Source organism: Cavia porcellus, unplaced genomic scaffold, assembly GCF_034190915.1.
Source record: "Cavia porcellus strain 051 isolate PalLab524CR breed Dunkin Hartley unplaced genomic scaffold, mCavPor4.1 scaffold_18, whole genome shotgun sequence".
Lineage (NCBI taxonomy): Eukaryota > Metazoa > Chordata > Mammalia > Rodentia > Caviidae > Cavia > Cavia porcellus.
Window position 1 is genome coordinate 71,490,370 of NW_026947501.1, and position 18,609 is coordinate 71,508,978.

Below are 18,609 nucleotides of genomic sequence, written 5' to 3' on the forward strand. Positions count from 1 at the left end.
CCGAGCCCTCTGAAATCCCTCGCCTCCGTGTCCCGTGGAACTGCCCCACTCCATGCACAATGCCATCTGTCATGTGTCTCCAAGGGCCCCGCAGGGTGCTCTCGTCTCCTGCCACATGGGCCTGGGAGCTGGTGCTTTTGCGTGGAGGTCCAGGCAGCAGCTAGTCTCTCCCCTGGTCCGAGGCCACGCCCCAAATTCCTGACCTCCAAAGGGGTCCACTCCCCGCTCTGCCGAGACTCATCTCGGCAGCCCCGAGTTCCTGGCACCAGCTGAGCCCCGTCCTGGCCCTTGAAGAACGCAGGTGTAACCATGAGAACAGGACTGACTTCCACTTCCGGGGCTGTCTGTGCCGCCAGCCCTGCGGGTCAGGGACAGTACCTGCGGCAGGCTTCCAGCAGCCCTGAGAGGTGGAGTGTGCTGTGAAATCCTCCTTTTGAAGGAGAAACAGACACAGAGCCTCCCAGCGTCACAGAGCCTGGAACCGGACACCAGCCATAGAGACAGACACAGGTTTTCCCCACCGTGGGAGAAGTCGGGACCCCAGGAGAGGAGCATCTGCCCTGCCCTGTGCACGTCTTGCAGGGGACCCCAGCTGCGGGGCTTGCAGGAAGAGGGGGCGCAGGCTAGGGACAGGCTTGGGTACCATCTGGACTCCATTTCAAGGGGGAGCCTGAGCTGGTCCCTAGGGCTCCCGCAGCCCCCCCACAGCCCACACACGGGGCCTCTGGAGCTCTACACCCCGAGTCCCTCCCCCGCAAGGCTGCCAGGGGCCTAGGGGTGGGGCCAGAGGCGGGGGCGTGGCTTCCTCTTCCAGCCGGGCGGGCTCGGGCGTCGCCTTTAAAGGCTGCGGGGGCCTAGCGCCCACGGACTGCCCTGCCCGAGCGAGCCAGCGCGTCCCGTCCCTCCTGCGCTTATGGCCCTGCGCCGCGGGCGCGCGCCCGCCTGAGCCCCGCGCCCTCGGTCGCCCGCTGTCCTCGCCTCCCCGAGTCCCCGCGTCGACGTCCTCGCCATGCACGCGCGCGCCCTGCTCGTGGCCGCGCTGCTCGCGCTGGCGACGGCCCTGGAGTCCCCGGCGGCGCCTTGCCCCGCTCGCTGCGACGTGTCGCGCTGCCCGAGCCCGCGTTGCCCCGGCGGCTACGTGCCTGACGCCTGCAGCTGCTGCCTGGTGTGCGCCGCTGGCGAGGGCGAGCCCTGCGGCCGCGCGCAGGACGCGCCATGCGGCGAGAGCCTGGAGTGCACCCGCGGCGTGTGCCGCTGCCGCTGGGCCAGCCCGGTGTGTGGCACGGACGGCCGCACCCACGCTAGCGTGTGTGCCCTGCAGGCTGCCAGCCGCCGCTCGCTGCAGCTGTCGGGGACGCCCGTGCGCGTGCTGCAGAAGGGCGCCTGCCCCTCGGGTAAGCGCCCCGGAGGGGCTGGGGACACTAGGACTGGGGAGGACGAGCTCCAGGGCCTCTGAAAACGTCAGCCTGCCCTGGGATCCCCGGGGTGGGGGGCGATGAGAGTCCCGATGTCAAATGCTGAGCCTCAGCCAGCAGAGCGCTCCCCGGGTGAAGCCAGCGCGGGCCCTGGAGCTGAGGGCGCAGGCTTCTGGCTCAGCCTTCCGCAGATGCCTGGTGCTCGGTGCACCCGCTGTCAGGGCAGCGCTGGGAGCTGGCTTTCTGGAGGCGCCCTGCAGGCGCCTGCACTGTCAGCGACGTGGTATTATCCTGCTTCCAGCCTGTGGACAGGACGTGGTCTTTGGGGGACCTTTTGGGAGCAGCAGGGAAGGGGGAGCCCCTGGGTTGCTGTGCCCCGTGGGGAGAGCCTGTGTGTCACAGCCCCGCTGACCCACAAACAAAGCCCTGTGTGGAGGACCCCAAAATCTCCATCCTTGTTTGAGAGGCCACTTAGGAAGCCAGGGTCTTCAATGAGCGTCCCTGGTCAGGGTAACGTGGGTTGCAGACAACAGAGACCCACAGCAGCTGGACAGAGACTACGAAGGGGCCTGGATGAGCCGGCTCTGCAGGGCCTGGGAGACCTCGAGCTGCACTGACCAGCTGGGAGGCCCGCAGAGGGGTTTTTCCAGAGTTGTGGGGAAGGCTTCTGCAGAGCGAGCTTTGAGCATGTGGAAGTCTGGGAGGCTTTGCCGCGTGCTGTGAGCTGAGCTGGGGAGGCCAGGCTGGAGTGGGGGACTTGGAGGACAGACACCCAAGGCTGAGCAGGCTCAGGATGGTGAGCAGCCACTCTGCCCGAGGTTCCCCTCTACGTCTGCCCATTTGGTCCTGAGCAGGGTGAGGGGCCACAAGGCCAGCTGTGCTCAGGCTGTACCCTGGGCCAAGGCAGGACGAGGTGGTGCTGCTGGGTGGTGTCCTGGTGTCTGGCTTGTTGAGCCTGGGGCTTGGAACTGTGTCCTCTGAGCAGCAGAAGGCTCCGCGTGGCCTGGCACCTGCTCTCAGGTGGCAGATGCAGCTGGAACGGGGCTCAGGGCAGGCAGGGCACCAGGCTGCAGGCAGGTAGTGGTCAGGGTCCTCGTGCTTGACTGACGGAGGGCACAGCCTTGGGGGATGCACACGGGGTGTGATGAGTGCCAACAGGTGCCAGAAGGGGCCTGAGGGCACTGAAGTCCCTGTGCATGCAGCCCCCAGGTGGGTGTCCTGGCACTGAGTCCCTAGGGTGCTCCCCACCTCTGGGGCACAAGGTGCTGGCGACACATGGAGAGCCGGCTGGGCCCCTGACCCAGCCTGCTGGCCGAATCCGAAGAGCTCCACGTGGCTGCTGCCTACGCCAGGGTTCCAGTCGTACGTGGCCTGTGGTGGCCCAGCCGCTGTCTCCTGAGGCATGAAACCTCAGTGCCTGCCCCCTGTCGTGCGCTGGCCCCTCCTCAGACACCCTGCTTGTGCCTTCTGGTTGGGGTGACACCGGGCTGAGGTCTCCCAGCCGGGGGTTGGGTGTCTGTGCTCTGGGGCCCTAGGCTTCCTTCAGGGGCTCCCAGGACCGGGGTCAGGCTCGGGCTGTACAGTGCTGCAGGGCAGGCCAACCCCTCGGGCACATTTTCCTCCTTGTGATGTGTGAGGTGCCGCCCCTGTTGGGTGTTGCTGCCCCACTTCCCGCATGGAGCCTCCACCTCCCCGGCTCTTGTCTCTTCCTGGTCTCTAGTGTACAGCTGTGTGAACACCCCCAGGCAGTGGCCTAGTGCTAGGGATTTGGGGGCCTACAGATGGGGGCATTGCTGCTGGAGTCGCAGCAGAGTCTGCAACCTCAGTTCTCCCTGACCTCCCCCCTCCTACTCCCCCCATCACTTCTTACCCAGCAGCCAGGGTGGCCCTGGCCAACCTGTCCTGTTTGGCACCACCAGAACCCCCTCTAGAATCCCCATGCATTCGAGGCCCTGCACTGTCACCTGGTGCCATGTCACACCATCCACTCATCCTTGAGCTACAGCCATGCCAGTCTCCCGCTGACCCCAGGGCCTTTGCACACACTGTGCCCGCTGCCTACAGTCCCTCTTCCTGCCTCAGCTGAGATGCCCCTGCCCTGCCCTGTCTCCCCTGCCACAGTGCCCAGCTCAGCCCTCACCAGCCTGCTGGCAGAGCTTGCATGATTCTTCCTTGGCCTGTGCCCCATCTTCTCTGCATCTTTGCCCAGATGCTGAGCCTCACAGGGCCTGGCCCTGAAGCCTCGTGGTCTAGCATCGCTCCAGGTGTCCGGCACATTCAAGCCAGGCGTCCTCACAGTCCGGTGGCTGTCGGGGTGACTCCCAGGTCTGCTTGGGGAAGGCTCCTCCCTCTGCTGGAGCCCACGAGAAGGCTTTGACTGCTGAGGGCAGGCCAGAGTGGCTGGGTCCCAAGACGCCACTTGCTTGTTTGTTGGTGTCTGATCCTCGAAGCAGCTTCCAGGGCTGCACGCGTCCTAACACCCCCAGCTGAGTGGTGACAAGGCCCCTGCGTCCCCTTTGCCTGGGCAGTTGTGGTGCCCAACACACTGGAGGCCCAGGGCCACCTCTGCACAGAGCAGGGCCAGGCAGGCTCCCGGGGCAGCCCTGCTGCTGGGCATGGGAGCTGGAGCCCAGCAAGAGAGGCACGAGGTGGGGGGCTCGCTCCCTGGTGGCCAGTGGAACCCCCGATCTGGGGTAATGACAGTAGGGAGAAGCTGGGTGGGGGCCCCACATCGGAGGGGTGCACAGGAGATCAGGGAGGGCTCCTTGGGGACCACAGCTGGAACAGTGTGGAGAGGCTGGTGCTGGGGGACTGGGGTGCAGGTGCTAGGGAGGAGGCGGCAGGTGTCTGGCGGCTACTCACAGCTGGCCAGTGTCCTGGGTCAGGGCCCTGAGCGAGGGGGCACAAGGGCAGGGATTCCACAGCCTGGGTCTCAGGACAGCTGGGGTGGTGGCCGTGAGGGTGTGGCCTCGGCAGAGGGCAGGCTTGGGGACGGTTCCCACCAGGGCTCTGCAGGGGCATCCAGTGGGATGGGGCACGTGTGTGGGAAGGTGTCTGGTGTCCAGGACGCCACTGGTGTGGGGACCCCGGCCGTGGGGCGGGCACAGGGGCTGTGGCCACGACTCATGTGGCCCAGGTCCCCAGAGGAGGACACAGTCCCCCGTGTGACCTGATTAGACACTGGGGTGGGCAGGGCAGTGGAATGAGGTCCAGGCCCTGTCTTTGCTGTGGAGACAAGGCCTCTGTGAGCCACGTTGCCCATGATTGTGGACCTGGCCACCAAGTGAACCTCCTCAGTGGCCACCCCTGCTCGGTCCCCAGGCCACTCGCTCCTCCTCGCCTGTGCCCGTGAGTTCCATCCCACTGTGGGCGTCCGCCCTCTCCAGCTTGTGCTGCAGTGCTTCCCGGGGCCCTCAGGCCAGCTCCTCCACAGGGCCGGGACGGTGGGAGCCCTAGCCTGACACAAGGGGCCGCCTCTGGCATGTCCCATGGTCACAGGGTCACGGTGACGGGACTGGCCCTCAGCACCGTGAGCTCATGAGTTCTTGCCACAGTTCTTCAGCAGGAATCAGTGAGAAAACGGTCCCAGGGGTCTGGGAGCCGCCCTGGATGCACAGCCAGGCCCCTCTGCCCCACCCTGATCGCTGCCCTGCCCCATGATGGGCCTCATCTGGGCTTCGGGAGCCAGCTTGGCCTGGCACGGGCTTGGGGTCGGGCCTGGCTGCGTTGCCTGTGAAATCCCACACCCACCCCATGGGGCAGGAGTCCTGCCGCCTGCCGCCTTGGGTGGTACCAGGGCCCTCAGCCGGCTGGGCCTCCTCCTCCGGGGAGCCTCCCTGCCTGACCCTCCAGCCAGGTGACCCTGGGGCGTCCCAGGCCAACACTGTGCCCTCCCACACTCTCCAGGGTTTAGGTTCATGGGCACCGACCCCATTAGTCCTCAGGCCATGCACGGCACATTAGAACCATCCTCTGCCGGCCTTGTTACAGATGAGGAAACCGAGTGCAAAGAACCTAGGTGGCTTGTGAGGCTACGCCAGGGAGGTAGCGGAGTGAGGCCTTGTGCCTGAGTAGCCAAACCCAGCAGCAGCCCTGCAGTTTAGTCCTGTGTTGGAGGGACTGCTGCGTACAGCTGTGCAGGTTGAACACTGCACAACTCCACGGGAAGTGGACCGTGCTGCCCTTGCTTGTAGAGTGTGGAACCTCTGCAGCCGTCCAGGGTATCTGGCTCATTCGTGTTCCCACTGTGGGCCTTGGTTTCCCCATCTCTCCCGTGGCAGTTACGCCTCGGCAGCCAGCTCCTGGCCTCAGTCGGGGCTGGAGACTGGGCTTCTGTCCCCGCTGTCCCGAGAGGCACCGCTGGGCACCTGGCCTCCTTGCTTCTCACACCGACCAAACCGTCGGAGCCTTCAGATTCCACTTGAATTTGTTTTTGAAACAAAAACACAAAACACAGCAGTCGCATCTGAGTCTGTTGACTTCAGAGTCTTGGCCAGTGGCATGGGGGCGGGTTCTCCAAACCCCAAATAAACACAGTCTGCTCCCAGCCGCTCCTCCTGACTCACCCACCACTGACTCATGCTGGAGCTGCCTTAAAGGGCCAGGCCTGTCTGGGCCTGCAGGGTCTTCCCCAGGCTGCCCGTCCCAACCCCGGGCCACGGCCAGGCCTGCTGCCCCAAGAAGGGTGCTGGGTCCCCAGCCTCACTTTGCCTGGCTGTGAAGTGGGCCTCCACTGCTGCTTAGGGTCCTAACAGACTGGACATCCTTGGTGCGTGAGCCCAGCGTGGCCTCCCACCCGCCCTGCACTGCTGGGGACAGGGACCAGACTGTCCCCATCCCTGGGGTGTTGTGCCCGCTCCACGCATCTGTGACCCCACTCTCAGCTCTGCATGACCAGCCTATGGGTGAAGCTCAGGAGTCCCTGGGCCCCTGTGTCCACCCTGCTGCTTCCGTGTCCTGCCAGGTATTGTCCAGAGATCACTGAGTACAGAGTGAGGTGGGGGATCTGGTCCCCAAACTCCGACTGAGCTGAGCAGACAGGCCCAGGGCCTGGCGTAGGCTGCCAGGTTCCTGGAGGCCAGGTGGGCCAGGCAGAGATGTCCAGCTCCTCTGATGTCTCACCCGAGGCTGCCTGTCCTGCTCAGTGCAGTGGGAAGGGACATCTCCCTCTGTCCTCCATCGTGGTCACATCTGCGGCAGCCTTCAGGCTGGCCCTGGGGCTGCCAATGTCTTCCAAGCCTGGTTGGCATCCCTGTGTGTCCACCTTGCTCCCAGCATCCTCCCTTCCCTCCCTGGACATGCCATGTGGCCCCTGTGGTCACCCGCCCGTCCCTCACTACAGCAGTCCTCCATGTCTGAGTCGCCATGAGGAAGGTGATCACAGGCGCTGTGTGGAGAGGCCATGGCTGGCCCAGCATCTCAGTGGAGTAGGGCGGGTGTGTGGTGTCTCGGAGGCCACCCTGCAAAGGTGACCCCTGGGTCTCTGAACATCTGCCCGACACAGTGTGTTGGGTGCGCAGAACCCGGGTTCTGGATCTGCCAGGCCCTGGGATTAAGAACCGTCAATGTGGGTGTGTCAGGTGGGCTGGGGCAGGGAGTCCGAGCCCCAGGACTATGAGGTGGGGATTCAGGGGACAGCCCTGGTGCAGTGTGGGGGCCTAGCACCCACTCTGCAGAGTTTTGGGAGGCCCCGAAGTTGGGGTGCAGGGAGGCCTATTCATGGAGTGGCCACCCCTGTGGTCTCCAGACCTGTGGCTCTGTGCTGGGGTTTCCTTCTGCAACGTGGACCCCAGGCACTGTCGCCTCCTGGCCTGGCCATGGCTTCCCAGATGGCAGCCTTTGCTTCAGGCTGGCCAGGCCCCGGGCCGGTATGGAGGCAGACATCTCAGCTTCCTGTGCTTGCCCTGTGCGGGAGCTTCTGTCTGCAAGTCTGTGGGCACCCCATTCCCACAGCCCCCGAAGGGCACCCAGGCCAGTGACTGTAGAAGCGGCTGAGCTGGGGGCCCTGAGCGGTGCATGTGACAAAAGCTGGGACCCTGAGCTCCCGGCACAGCTGTGCCAGGGACCATGCTGTGGGGCTGGGCCGAGGCCCAGTGGACGGATGTGGGGGGCCTGGCCACACCAAAGGGCTGCCGGGCCAGTCTGGAAGGCTGCCCAGTGGCCAGGGGCAGGGCTGGCTTGGAAGTGCGGCCCAAGGTCCCACTGAGCCCGTATCAGTCCCCGCACCCAGCCGGGCTCACCAGCCCGCGAGGGGAGAGCGCTGTGTGCTGTGAAGCAGGCAGAGGCCAGGACCCTGACCAGGGCCAGGTCTGCACCTGTCCTAGGCTCGAGCCCTGACCTCCGAGTCCTCAACAGGCAACATGGCAAGGCCCACAGTGCAGTTCTCTCAGGGGAAGCCCGGGCTCAGCCCCTCACACGCCTGGTTCTTCTGGCCAGCGCAGGTCTCCACCAGGTGAGCAGTCCACGGTACAAGTTCAACTTCATCGCTGATGTGGTGGAGAAGATAGCGCCCGCCGTGGTCCACATCGAGCTCTTCCTGAGGTGTGTGGGGTCCCACCCCGCTCCACAAGTCCCCTGCAGCTCCTGCGGTGTTGGGTGCCCCCTCCCTGACCCCAGCCCCCAGGTCTCATTTCTCACACAGTCCCGGTCTCTTCCTGCCTTGACCGAGACCCCAGAAGCACAGGCAGGAAGAAAGGGCGGCCTTGCCCTTTCTTAGCCCGAGGCCCTGGGCGTGGACAGAGCCAGGGCAGCAGGTGGCAGCAGGCGTCAGACAGGAGGGAGCCCGCCGGTCCTGATTGGGATCGGCAGCCTGGCTGCCCGGCTCCTCTGCTTGACCCCGAAAGGGTGCCGGGTCCAGCTCAGGGCTTCCTTTTCCTGGGTGTCACAGCCCCTTGTGGGGTCAGAGCCCATGTCCCACGCAGGGGGCTCCTGCAGCACCTGTTGCAGCCCAAGAGTGCCCACTGCAAAGAAGGTAGCCAGGCTCACCAGGACTCAACCCCGGGGCCCCTGGCACCCCAGAGCCCTCCTGTACCTTGGTTTGCGCTATGTCTCCCAGCAGCACCTGGAGTAGCCATGTGGTTCCCACTTCCTGGAACTGGAAGCCAAGGTCTGAAGACACCCAGGCCCCTGGGGGCCTTGCAGGGTGGACGGGGCTCCAAACCCAGAGCCATATGTGTCCCTGCACCCTGGCAGCCCCTCCCTGCCTTCCCTTGGGCCCCGGTCCCCCAGATGTGTCACCAGGGAATTACAGCTATCTGTGTTAAGTGGCACATCCCCACCTCTTGACGGCTGGGAGGGCAGCAGCCTCTCCCTGGCAGGCCTGGGACACCAGCCCTGGATGGCTTGGCGGGTGGCCATGTCACTTCTCAGCCTCAGAGATGACAATCTAAGGCAGGGGGGCGAGGCCTCCGGGTCATGACCCTGATCCAGGTGTGGATATGGAGGCCACAGGGCCCCTCAGCCCGCTCATGCCAGGCACTGGATGCTGCAGACCTCTGGGACCAAGGCAGCCACCTGGGGACAGAGGCTGGGTCACCATGGAGGGCAGCTGAGCAGTGACACCTGCTTCCCTGCCCAGACAAGCAGTCCAGCATCTCTGGGCCTGTTTCCCCTCCTTTAAAGGGACCTTTGGCAGGGACTGCCTTAGCTCCAGGGCCTCAGGAGCAGAAGCCATCATCTCCTTGTCCTGGGGCCAGGGTGCAGGAAGGGCTGGGCCTTTCGGGGACTCAGAGGTCAGTCTTCCAGGCCTCTGTCAACTCCTATGGGTTCCCGACGATCCTGGGGCTCCCTAGCCTGTAGGTGCGCGTCCACCTGTCTTTGGTGGCCTGCGCCCTGTGTGTGTGTCCGAGCCTCCTGCAGGCGAGAACGCTGCTCCGCAAGTGTGGGGCCCACCTTGGAACCCCTGTGAAGACCCCGTTCCCCCATGAGCCCCATGTGTGGCTCAGGGTTGGACCTGGGGCATCACTGGGGGACACAGCCCAGAGGGAACTTGTGCCTGGCTTGAGGGAGAGCCCGGGGCACCAGCTGCTGTCTTGCTCCCCCCCAGGCTGGGTGACGCCTTGGGCTTTGCAGAAATCATCTTGTCCCCACCATGGGTCAGCCACGCTGCCCTGGGGGGTTTTCCTGTCTTGGCTCCACAGGCCACTGGGTCCCTTCCCGTTCCTCTCTGCTTGGCAGCCTTAGGGCTGCCATCCGTGTCTATGCTGTGCCAATCCCAAGCCAAGCCAGCCTGGAGGCCAGAATCTGTCTGGCTGGACTTCCCTGGGTCAGGGCTACCAGAACCTGCTGTGGGTCAGCACAGCCTGACTGTCCCCGGGCGCCAGGTCATCACAGCACATTGCAGCTCCGGGATGACCGCAACCTGTGTGGGCCACATGCCCCTCACCCCGTACCCCACTCCCCAAGTCCGAGGCCCTGCCCTGAGCACCCCCCAACCCTTGCAGACACCCCCTGTTTGGCCGCAATGTGCCCCAGTCCAGCGGCTCCGGCTTCATTATGTCAGAGGCTGGCCTGATCGTCACCAACGCCCATGTGGTGACCAGCAACAAGGCCGCCTCCGGCCGGCAGCAGCTCAAGGTGCAGCTGCAGAACGGGGACTCCTACGAGGCCACCATCAAGCACATTGACAAGAAGTCTGACATCGCCACCATCGAGATCCACCCCAAGGTGAGTGGCGAGGCCTGGTGGGGATGGCTGCCTTCACAGCCGCGAGCCCAGAAGACCCAGGTAGGGGGCACCGGTGCGGTCCTGGGGACACCGAGCACACGGGAGCATGCTCAGCCGGGTTCTGGGTCGCCTGAGGCCTCTCCTCATCCTCCCTCCTCAGAAAAAGCTCCCAGTGCTGCTGCTGGGCAACTCTGCGGACCTGAGGCCTGGCGAATTCGTGGTGGCCATTGGCAGCCCCTTTGCCCTGCAGAACACGGTGACCACGGGCATTGTCAGCAGCGCCCAGCGGGACGGCAAGCAGCTGGGCCTGCGGGACTCGGACATGGACTACATCCAGACGGACGCCATCATCAATGTGGGTCCCCGGCAGGCTCCTCCCTATCTCAGAACCTGCTTATCACCTGACACCCACCAGCTAGAAAAGTCAGGGTTACGTCACCACCCCGAGCCCTCACAGAGCTCTGCCCGCACCACCAGTAGGTGCCTCTGTGTCTGCCAAGTCTCAGTGCGGGACCCTCAGCGTCTGAGAACGGAGGGCACCGCCCACTCCATGTGTGTCCGGTGGTGCTGCCCAATGGCAAAGGCACCGAAGCCTGTGGCTTGGTCACAGAGTCCCTGTAGCTCAGGCTCCTCCTCATGCTGTGTCCGCCCTCTGCTTTCCTTGCTGTGATTGGAGCTGGGTGCTTCTTGTTCCTGGCTAGAGCCGGAGCTGGGGGGCTAGGGGCCTGGCTGAACCCCATTTCCTCTCTTGCAGTACGGGAACTCCGGGGGACCTCTGGTGAACCTGGTGAGTCTCTTGTTTCTGGGGCCCTGGTCGCACGGGCACCACCTCAAAATGGGGCCCAGCAGTGTGGCCCCAAAGGCTGCAGGCCCAGCTCTGGGGCTGTGATTGGCTCCTGGGGACAATGGTGACTCTGGAGAGGGAACAGCGGCCTGCTGGAGCCCCACAGTGGCAGGGATTTCGAGGGCCAGGCCAGGCTGGCTTGCCCTGGGCCCCCTGCGGAGACCCTGGCTCAGTCACTGTCCCTAGCTCTGACCCCAGGGTCAGGCTGCTTCTGCCCACGTGGTTTCCCAGAAGACCAGGAGTTCAGCTCCCTTCTGGTGAAGTCTTGGCCTCGGAGGGCTCGCCCAGGAGTGGGAGGTGGCTGTTGGGACCCAAGTGCATGAGGGCTACAAGATGGCTCTGGAGGGACGCGGAGGCCTCTGGCTGCTGTGGAGATGAGCTTCCTGGAGGTGGAGGGGTCTCAGCAGGCGAGCAGGCGAGGTTGAGGGAGGGTGCAGTGTGCCAGGGGCCTGCAGAGGCCCAGGCAGGGGGTCAGGAGGTGGCCTGGGGCCGCCTGTGCAAGCGAGGCTTCAACTGCACCCAGGAGCCAGGCCCAGGAGCCAGAGCCACTGTGGTCCCCTGGGCAGTGGGGTGGGGAAGCAGGCTGAGGCTGGAGCCAGAGCCTCGGTCCCTGGGTCCCCTGCTAGCCTGGCCCGCCCGCCTCAGAGCCTCGGAGACCAGGAGGACACTGCACCTGTCCACGGCCCCTCCAGATTATGGGCCCCAGCTATGGCCAGGGTGCAGATCGGAGCATACACTGGCTAGAAGGGCTGCTTCCTGAGCAAGGTCAAGGATGGGCAGGAGTGGGGTGCTGTGGGGCCGCCCTGACCTACTGCCCGCCTTCCTGGAGGAAAGGGTAACTGGGGGGCTGCTGTCCCTTGCCTCCCAGCTGGCAGAAGGTGGCCTCATGATGTCCTGGCTCCAGTGAGTGCTGTTTCCTCAGGGCAGAGAGCTGGGGGTAGGAGCGAAAAGAGCCATGAGCACCCCAGAAACTGCTCCCAGGGATGATCAGGGAGTTGCAGCAGGAGAGGGGGCTTGCTGAGCACCTGTGGCCTGAGAGCACCCCTTTGGGACAGCTGGGGCTGCCCCCAGAGGGTCACTGTGAGGGTCAGGGCGTCCACGGTAGTGTGGACATGGGGAGGGGGGCTGGGGCACCGCGCCTCGGGGGCCCCTGGTAACCATCTCCCATCGCCCTGCCCAGGACGGTGAGGTCATCGGCATCAACACCCTGAAGGTCACCGCTGGCATCTCCTTCGCCATCCCCTCGGACCGCATCACGCGCTTCCTGTCCGAGTTCCAGGACAAGCACGGCAAAGGTGCGAGCGCCCCTCGGGCGGGGGAGGCAGGCAGCCTGGGCGAGGTCCTCACCTGCGAGGCCTGTGGGCGGTGCCCGCCCTGCCACCAGGCAGCTTCCCCAGGCAGCTTCCACCAGGCAGCTTCCCCAGGCTGAGGGCTGGACTATCCCAGCCTGGACTCCAGGACTCTTCCCATCCTGCTTCTTGTAGTCAGAACCCAGTGCTTCCGGCGCCCTGACCCACCCAGCTGGCCACTCAACCTGTCCCCCCTCTCACTCACTTCTGACCATCCATCCATCATCATCGTCCTCTTGGCCACCCATCCATCTGTCCATCCTCCCCCAGCCACACTCTCATGCATCAGTTTTGCATGCATCCACTTGTCCACCCATCCACCCACCAGTCTAACTGCCCATCCACTCATCCGTCCATCCATCCATTCATCTCTCCACTCACACACCCATCCATCCACCCATCTATCTATCCATCCATCCATCCGTCCATCTGTCCATCCATCCAATCACACATCCACCCGTCCATCCGTCCATCCACCCACTCACCCACTCACACATCCGCCTGTCCATTCCATTCCCTCCTTTCCTTCCTCCTTCCTTCTGCCCACCCTGCCAGCACCCTTCTATCAGCCTGTGGCTGCATGAGTCCCCGTGCCAGCATGCCAACCTCCTGTAGGGGGGCCTCCATTCCAGTGGAGCAGAGCCAGCACTGTGGCCCTCGGAAGTTACCCTGCTGCTGGCTTCTGTCTGCCCACCTGTCCCACGGTGCCAGCCCACCCTGTCTGCTCCGTGCCCCCAGCACCCTTGCCGGGTCTCCAGTGTCTGTCCCAGCAGGCGCGTGGACACTTGTGCCCTTCCTCTTGGGGGTCGTCACCTCCCCGTTCAGCCTCAGGGCTTCCCTGCTCAGCTCATTGCTCTGGGCCACGCCTGCCCCTTCACATGCCCCTTGTCTCCTGCAGCCCTCTCACCAGCACTGCACTGACCTCGGGGCTTCTCTGTGCCCACCCCTCCTCCACCACCCCACCGCTAAGCACCTGCAGCCCAGGGCAGATGAGGGCGGCACTGTGAAGATCGATCGCTGGGAGGAACTGCCCTGGAGGACCCCGAGGCTGGGGTGAAGATGGCCTGGATGATGGCAACTCCCCTGGACAGTGGGGCCGTCCTATTCTCTAAGGACTGGGGCTTGGCCTCCGCCCTCTGGGTGCCAGAGTCACTGGGGCTGTCAGGCTGGGGTGGCCTTTGCATAGCAGTGGGGTCCTAGCTGCTTGCCGTTCTCTCCTTTCTCCTCTCCTCTCAAATGAGAGCCCCAGGGTCCCGGGTTCGTGCTGCTGAAGGACTGCCCCTGCCCCTGCCCCTGCCCCTGCCCCTGCCCCTGCCCCTGTCCCTGTCCGGCACCTGTCTCCCTGCCAGGGCCCGCAGAAGGCCACGGGTCTTAGCTGAGTGATGGATCTAGAGATGTAAAAGCCTCCAAAGCTGGGGTTGGGATTACTTTGCTTCCTTTTTTAAAAAAATAAAAATATCAAATGATCCAAACCCAGTTAACCTAAATTCCCTAAAAATCCACCTTTTCATTGAGTCAGGGAGACGTAAAGGATGCTTCTTGCCATGTGCAGAAATCCGCTTCCTGTTCCTAGCTTCCGTTGTGCCCTTTCTTTGTAAGCAGGGTTCCTCCTGGCAGAGGCGTTCAGCCCCAGTGCCCAGCAGAGGCAGGGGTGTTTTGAAAAGCGTTGGCTTTGTGAAAACTTCTTTTCCTTTTTCTTTTTGGTGGTACCAGAGGCGGAACCCAGGGCCTCGATGTGCTAGGCAAGTGCTCTCCACTGAGCCACACCCTGGCTGAGGGGTAGCTGGATTTGTGGTAAGGGACCATGCACTGGACTGCATCTCAGTGATCTCTGCAAACCCAAGCTTAGAAAGAGTCCCCCCGGAAGTGTTGGTCCCCGGGGCCCGGGGTCGGGACTGTGCTTGGATCAGAGGCTCGTGCTGTGTGCGTTTGCCTTGGAGACCCAGCGGCTCTGGCACTGCTGAAGAGACCGCACTTTGCCATGCAAGAAGAGAGACTGCGAGGGGAAGGTCCCCTTGTCTGTGTATCTCAGAGCCATTTCCACAGCCTCTTCTCCTGCCACCTGTCAGAGGGTCTTTTCTGTTTCCTTTCACTTTTTTTTTTTTTTTTTTTTTGAGGCAGGGTCTCCCTGTGTAGTCCGGATTGGCCTTGAATTCACTGTGTAGCCCAGTCTGGCCTCAAACTCAAGATGATCCTCCTGCCTCAGCCTCCTAGGATCCTGGAATCACAAGTGTGGGCCAAACTTAAGGGTTTTAATATGCAGGTTGATTTCTGGCGGTTGACCTGAGAATATACAAATGAAGGCGCTCTTCGGGTGAGATCACAGGTGTCCTCTGAACGTGCTGACTTACTGGGTCCAACTAATCTCGAAGTTTCACCTTGATTCCTCCTTCCTTGATGCTAATCAGAAGGCTTTTTTCCCTTGCCTGACTGGAATTTGTAAAAATTATGAAATGCAAGCGGTGAGGGGAGACACCCTCGTCCTGTCGCTGAGCTTCGAGAGGAAAGAGCCGCTCTTCCTCTCTAAGCACCACGTTAGGTGTTTGTCTGTCTGTCTGTTTTTGAGACAGGGTCTCGCTATGTAGTTCATGTTGGCCTGAACTCATTATGACACCCAGGCTGGGCTCAGATTCAAGGCCATCCTCCTGCCTCAGCCTCCCGGGTGCTGGGGTCATAGGTGTGTGCCCCCCTGCCTGGACACTGCTTAGGTTTTAATAGATGTCCTGTGTCGGGTTGTGGGTATCTGCCATCTCCCTCTTGCTGGTTAGGAATGGAAGTGAGCGCTTGTCTACCAAGATCCTGGCGTGGTCTCACACTGACCCAAAGCCAGTGCTTGGCCCTGGCTGAGGTTTGAATGTTGAGGCCCCTTCGCACATGTTGGGTGAGTCTCTCGGCCGTGATGTGCTGTCCTTCATAGATCTGCTGGATTTGCTTTGCTGAACGTGTTTAAGGTCATTTCCGTGGATGAGCACAGGGCTGGTGTTCCCTCGTGGCTGGGGCTGGGCGGTCTGTCCCTCCCTGTCCCCGTGCCGCCTCTTCCTCCATCAGCTGATCCGGTCCTGCAGTAACACAGGGCAGCCTGACGCCGTCAGGGGGAAGATTTTTAGGCTTGGATTCAACGCCTTTAACAGAAGCAGGGCTGCTCAGGTCCCTTCCGTGCTGGGACCTGCGGGACCCGCATCCCGTGTGCGAGGGCTTCGTGCGTGGGGCTGGTTGGTGTTCTGGCGCTTCCTGGCATCCGATTCACTGACCGCCGGGTGTCCTGTGACACCCCGATTGTTCCCGGTGGCGCTTGGCTCCTCCCTACCCTGCTCCTGATCAGGGCTAAAGATTTACCAGCTTTATTGATCTCGAGGCATGCGCTGCTGCTTTCAGTCATTTTCTGGGTCCTTCTGCTTCACTCCGCTCTGGGCTCCCTGAGCTGCCCTCCCCCAGCTCCGAGGATGGAGCAGCAGACCCTTCTCACCCCTGCTGAGCTATGCTGTCCGAGACTTCCTCCTCCTGGTACTGTTGTCTAGTTTAATGCCATTGTGGTCAGGACACCTTTGTGAGGTGACATTTTCACGTGTGTGGAGTCTCACAGTGCCATGCAGACCCCTTGGGGCAACCTGCTCCAGAGTCCCAGTCACCTGCCGGGGCTGCAGTGTGCAGAGGGCAGAGGGGCCTGGCGTGCTGTGCCCGCGGGCGTTGCCCACCAGGGTGGTATCCGTGAGCTGGGCAGGGAGGTGAGTTCTGTTCTGAGCAAACACATCTGGGGGAGCAGCAGCGTGGAGTTGGGGGGAGCCCTGCCAGTCTGGGGGTGCAGAGGGCTCGCAGGGAGGAGAGCTCCGGGCAGCAGAGGCTGGAAGGGCCCAACACCCCAGCACTGTGGAGCAGGGCGCCCCTGCTGTTCCGGTCTCCGGAGGGCAGCCTTCCTCCTGCAGCCCTCACCCAGCCTCACTCTCTCCTTCCAGACTGGAAGAAGCGCTTCATCGGCATCCGAATGAGGACCATCACGCCCAGGTGAGCACGGGCCGCCTCCACCTCGGCCTCTGCCCGCGTGGCCTGTTCCTGACCCTGCCCGCCGGGCCTGACCTCTGCTCAGACGCCTGGGCTGCGTTGCCCAGTGGATCTGTCCTGCTCCTCCAAGGTCCTCTTAGACCCACGTCCTGGGGTCCTCCTCCCTCCTCCCCTCTGTGTTTTTCCTCCAACCCTTCCCTGCATCCACCCACCCATCCACTGATTGTCTACCTCCTCTTCCCACCCATCTGTCCATCCACCCCATTGCAACTGTCACCGCCCATGGCTCCCAGGTCTCTCCTGAGGCACCCGTGCGTGCCTGGTGGGGACAGAGCCTTGGCGGTGGGCAGGACCATGTGGGTGCCTGGGGAGGCTGCTCCTCTGGCCTGGGCGGTGGTGGGCAGTGAGCAGCTTCATGCCAGGAGCTGGCGTAGAGGCCCAGAGGAGGCCACAGGCCTTGCTTCCTTTTCAGCCTGGTGGAGGAGCTGAAGGCCAGCAACCCGGACTTCCCAGAAGTCAGCAGTGGCATTTATGTGCAGGAGGTCTCCCCCAATTCTCCCTCACAGAGGTAGGCCCTGCCAGCTGGGCAGCGAGGCTGGGGGAGGCCAGCTGACAGCCTGGAGGGTGGCATTGGAGCTGGGGCCCACTCTGGGCATCCTACCTGAGCTCCCAGTCCTTGAGCCGCCTGCAAAGCCATGTGGAAGAGACCCTGCCTCTCCCTGGGGAGCTTACTGGTCTCCTACTGCACCTCGCTGTGCCCATCCTGGGCCCCAAGTGGCCCTTCCTCCGGGAAGCGAGGCTGAGGAGTCCCTGCCCTGGCTGAGAACCACCTCCAGTCTTATGGTCCCCAGCCAGGGCACAGCCTCAGGCCTCCCCTGGGAAACGAGAAGGCTCTGCCTGTCTCCACAGAGGCTGCAAGGTCAAATGAGATGAAGCCTTGATTCCTCTGCAAAGCCCTGTGCTGCAGAGTGGTCAGCACCGCGACCCCGTTGTCTATGCACCGTGTGTGTGTCTGAGCGTGGCCCAGCCTCTTGAGGCCACACATGTGACCCCGTGTCTGGCCCTTGGCAGGGGCGGCATCCAAGATGGCGACATCATCGTCAAAGTCAACGGGCGCCCCCTGGCGGACTCGAGCGAGCTGCAGGAGGCCGTGCTGACCGAGTCCCCGCTGCTGCTGGAGGTGCGGCGGGGAAACGATGACCTCCTGTTCAGCATCGTGCCCGAGGTGGTCCTGTGAGGCTCTGCTCCCTCTGCGCCAGGCACCAGAGCCAGAGCCGCAGGTGGCGATGGAGGACTCCTCCCCAGGGTCAGGACGAAGGACCACGTGGTCCTCAGTGAGGCCAGCAGCAGTGAGGCCAGTCCAGGAGCAGAGGCCAAGGCGGGGCCGGAATCTCAGCCTCAATCCCGAAGCCCAGTCCAGCAAGGGAAGCCAGGTGTCCCCGGAGCACAGGTGAAGATTCTTGGGACCCAGAGGACTCCTGCGTGCCCCGAAGTCCACCCTGTCCCCAGCTCCTGCCCGACCCTCAGCCTCTCCTTCAGATCCTGAACATTGTCACTCTGAGCCCGCACTGGCTCCCCCGGCTGCAGTGAGTGGCAGGTGGACCCACCAAAGCATGTGACAGGGGCTGCTCGGCCCGCCACCCGCAGTCCCCGCAGGCAGGCGCACAGCTGGCCCCTGGAGGAGTCCGACCTGAAGGCCTAGCCTGGTGCAGGTGCCCAGTGAACGTCCCCGCTGTAGAGCCATGCCCTGCACTGGCCTTAAGGTGTGCTCTCCCAGGGGACAGGAAGTGGCAGGCACACAACCTGGTGGCCGGAGGAGCCGTCCTCCGAGGTGACCATAGGGCACTAGGAGAGGAGCTGGGACCGCCAGCCATGAGGACTGGGCCGGCTCCACCTCCCCACGCAGCCCAGGGTGTAGCAGATGGCGGCCCAGAGCCAGCGGGCGCTCCTGAAGACCTGGCACGCCACCCGAGGGTGCTTGAACACTTTGCCGCCATGGACCTGCCATGGCTGTACTGTCTGTTTCTCTACTGTATGGAATTAAAGTTTACAAGCACATGGCGCTTGGCTCTGGGTCATTAGGGTGGCCCATGCCCCACTGGCTGGCTTTTCCTGGGGGCCCTCATCTAGCATGTTGTGGGGAAAACGAGCTGAGAGGTGGTGGTGCCTCTGTGGGTTTCCGTGACGGCAGAGCATCGTGCAACTGCCAGTCCCCAGGCCGCCTGGTGCTGCAGGGTCGGCTTCACATCAGGCCGCTGGGGACAAGTCTCAGCTCTCGATGCTTCCGGCTCCGAGGTTTCGGGCCACTGGCATGCCTCGTCCTGCTGTGGCTGTGCTT

The 18,609-nt window shown here is 63.4% G+C and overlaps 1 protein-coding gene across 2 annotated transcripts; it reads left to right on the forward strand.

Moving 5' to 3' along the window:
• Positions 1 to 801: 801 nt before the first annotated feature.
• Positions 802 to 18,329, forward strand: Htra3 (HtrA serine peptidase 3). Of its 2 annotated transcripts, XM_023566984.2 has the most exons (9): positions 811 to 1,394; positions 7,856 to 7,955; positions 9,857 to 10,079; positions 10,240 to 10,434; positions 10,834 to 10,866; positions 12,104 to 12,218; positions 16,226 to 16,274; positions 16,744 to 16,839; positions 17,343 to 18,329. In XM_023566984.2, the coding sequence occupies exons 1-9, from the start codon at positions 1,010 to 1,012 to the stop codon at positions 17,506 to 17,508; spliced, it is 1,362 nt and encodes a 453-aa protein (XP_023422752.2). In that variant the 5' UTR covers positions 811 to 1,009; the 3' UTR covers positions 17,509 to 18,329. The 2 variants fall into 2 exon arrangements, with proteins under 2 accessions (XP_063086329.1, XP_023422752.2); XM_063230259.1 differs by lacking the exons at positions 16,226 to 16,274; positions 16,744 to 16,839; positions 17,343 to 18,329 and adding an exon at positions 13,171 to 13,744 and having other exon boundaries at positions 802 to 1,394.
• Positions 18,330 to 18,609: the final 280 nt, after the last annotated feature.

Bases quoted from the DNA above. Each gene is read 5' to 3' on its own strand.
- Htra3 (XM_023566984.2), top strand. From the start codon at position 1,010: ATGCACGCGCGCGCCCTGCTCGTGGCCGCGCTGCTCGCGCTGGCGACG. The intron at 7,956-9,856 runs GTGTGTGGGGTC...CAACCCTTGCAG, and splicing joins CACATCGAGCTCTTCCTGAG to ACACCCCCTGTTTGGCCGCA. The intron at 10,080-10,239 runs GTGAGTGGCGAG...CTCCCTCCTCAG, and splicing joins CCATCGAGATCCACCCCAAG to AAAAAGCTCCCAGTGCTGCT.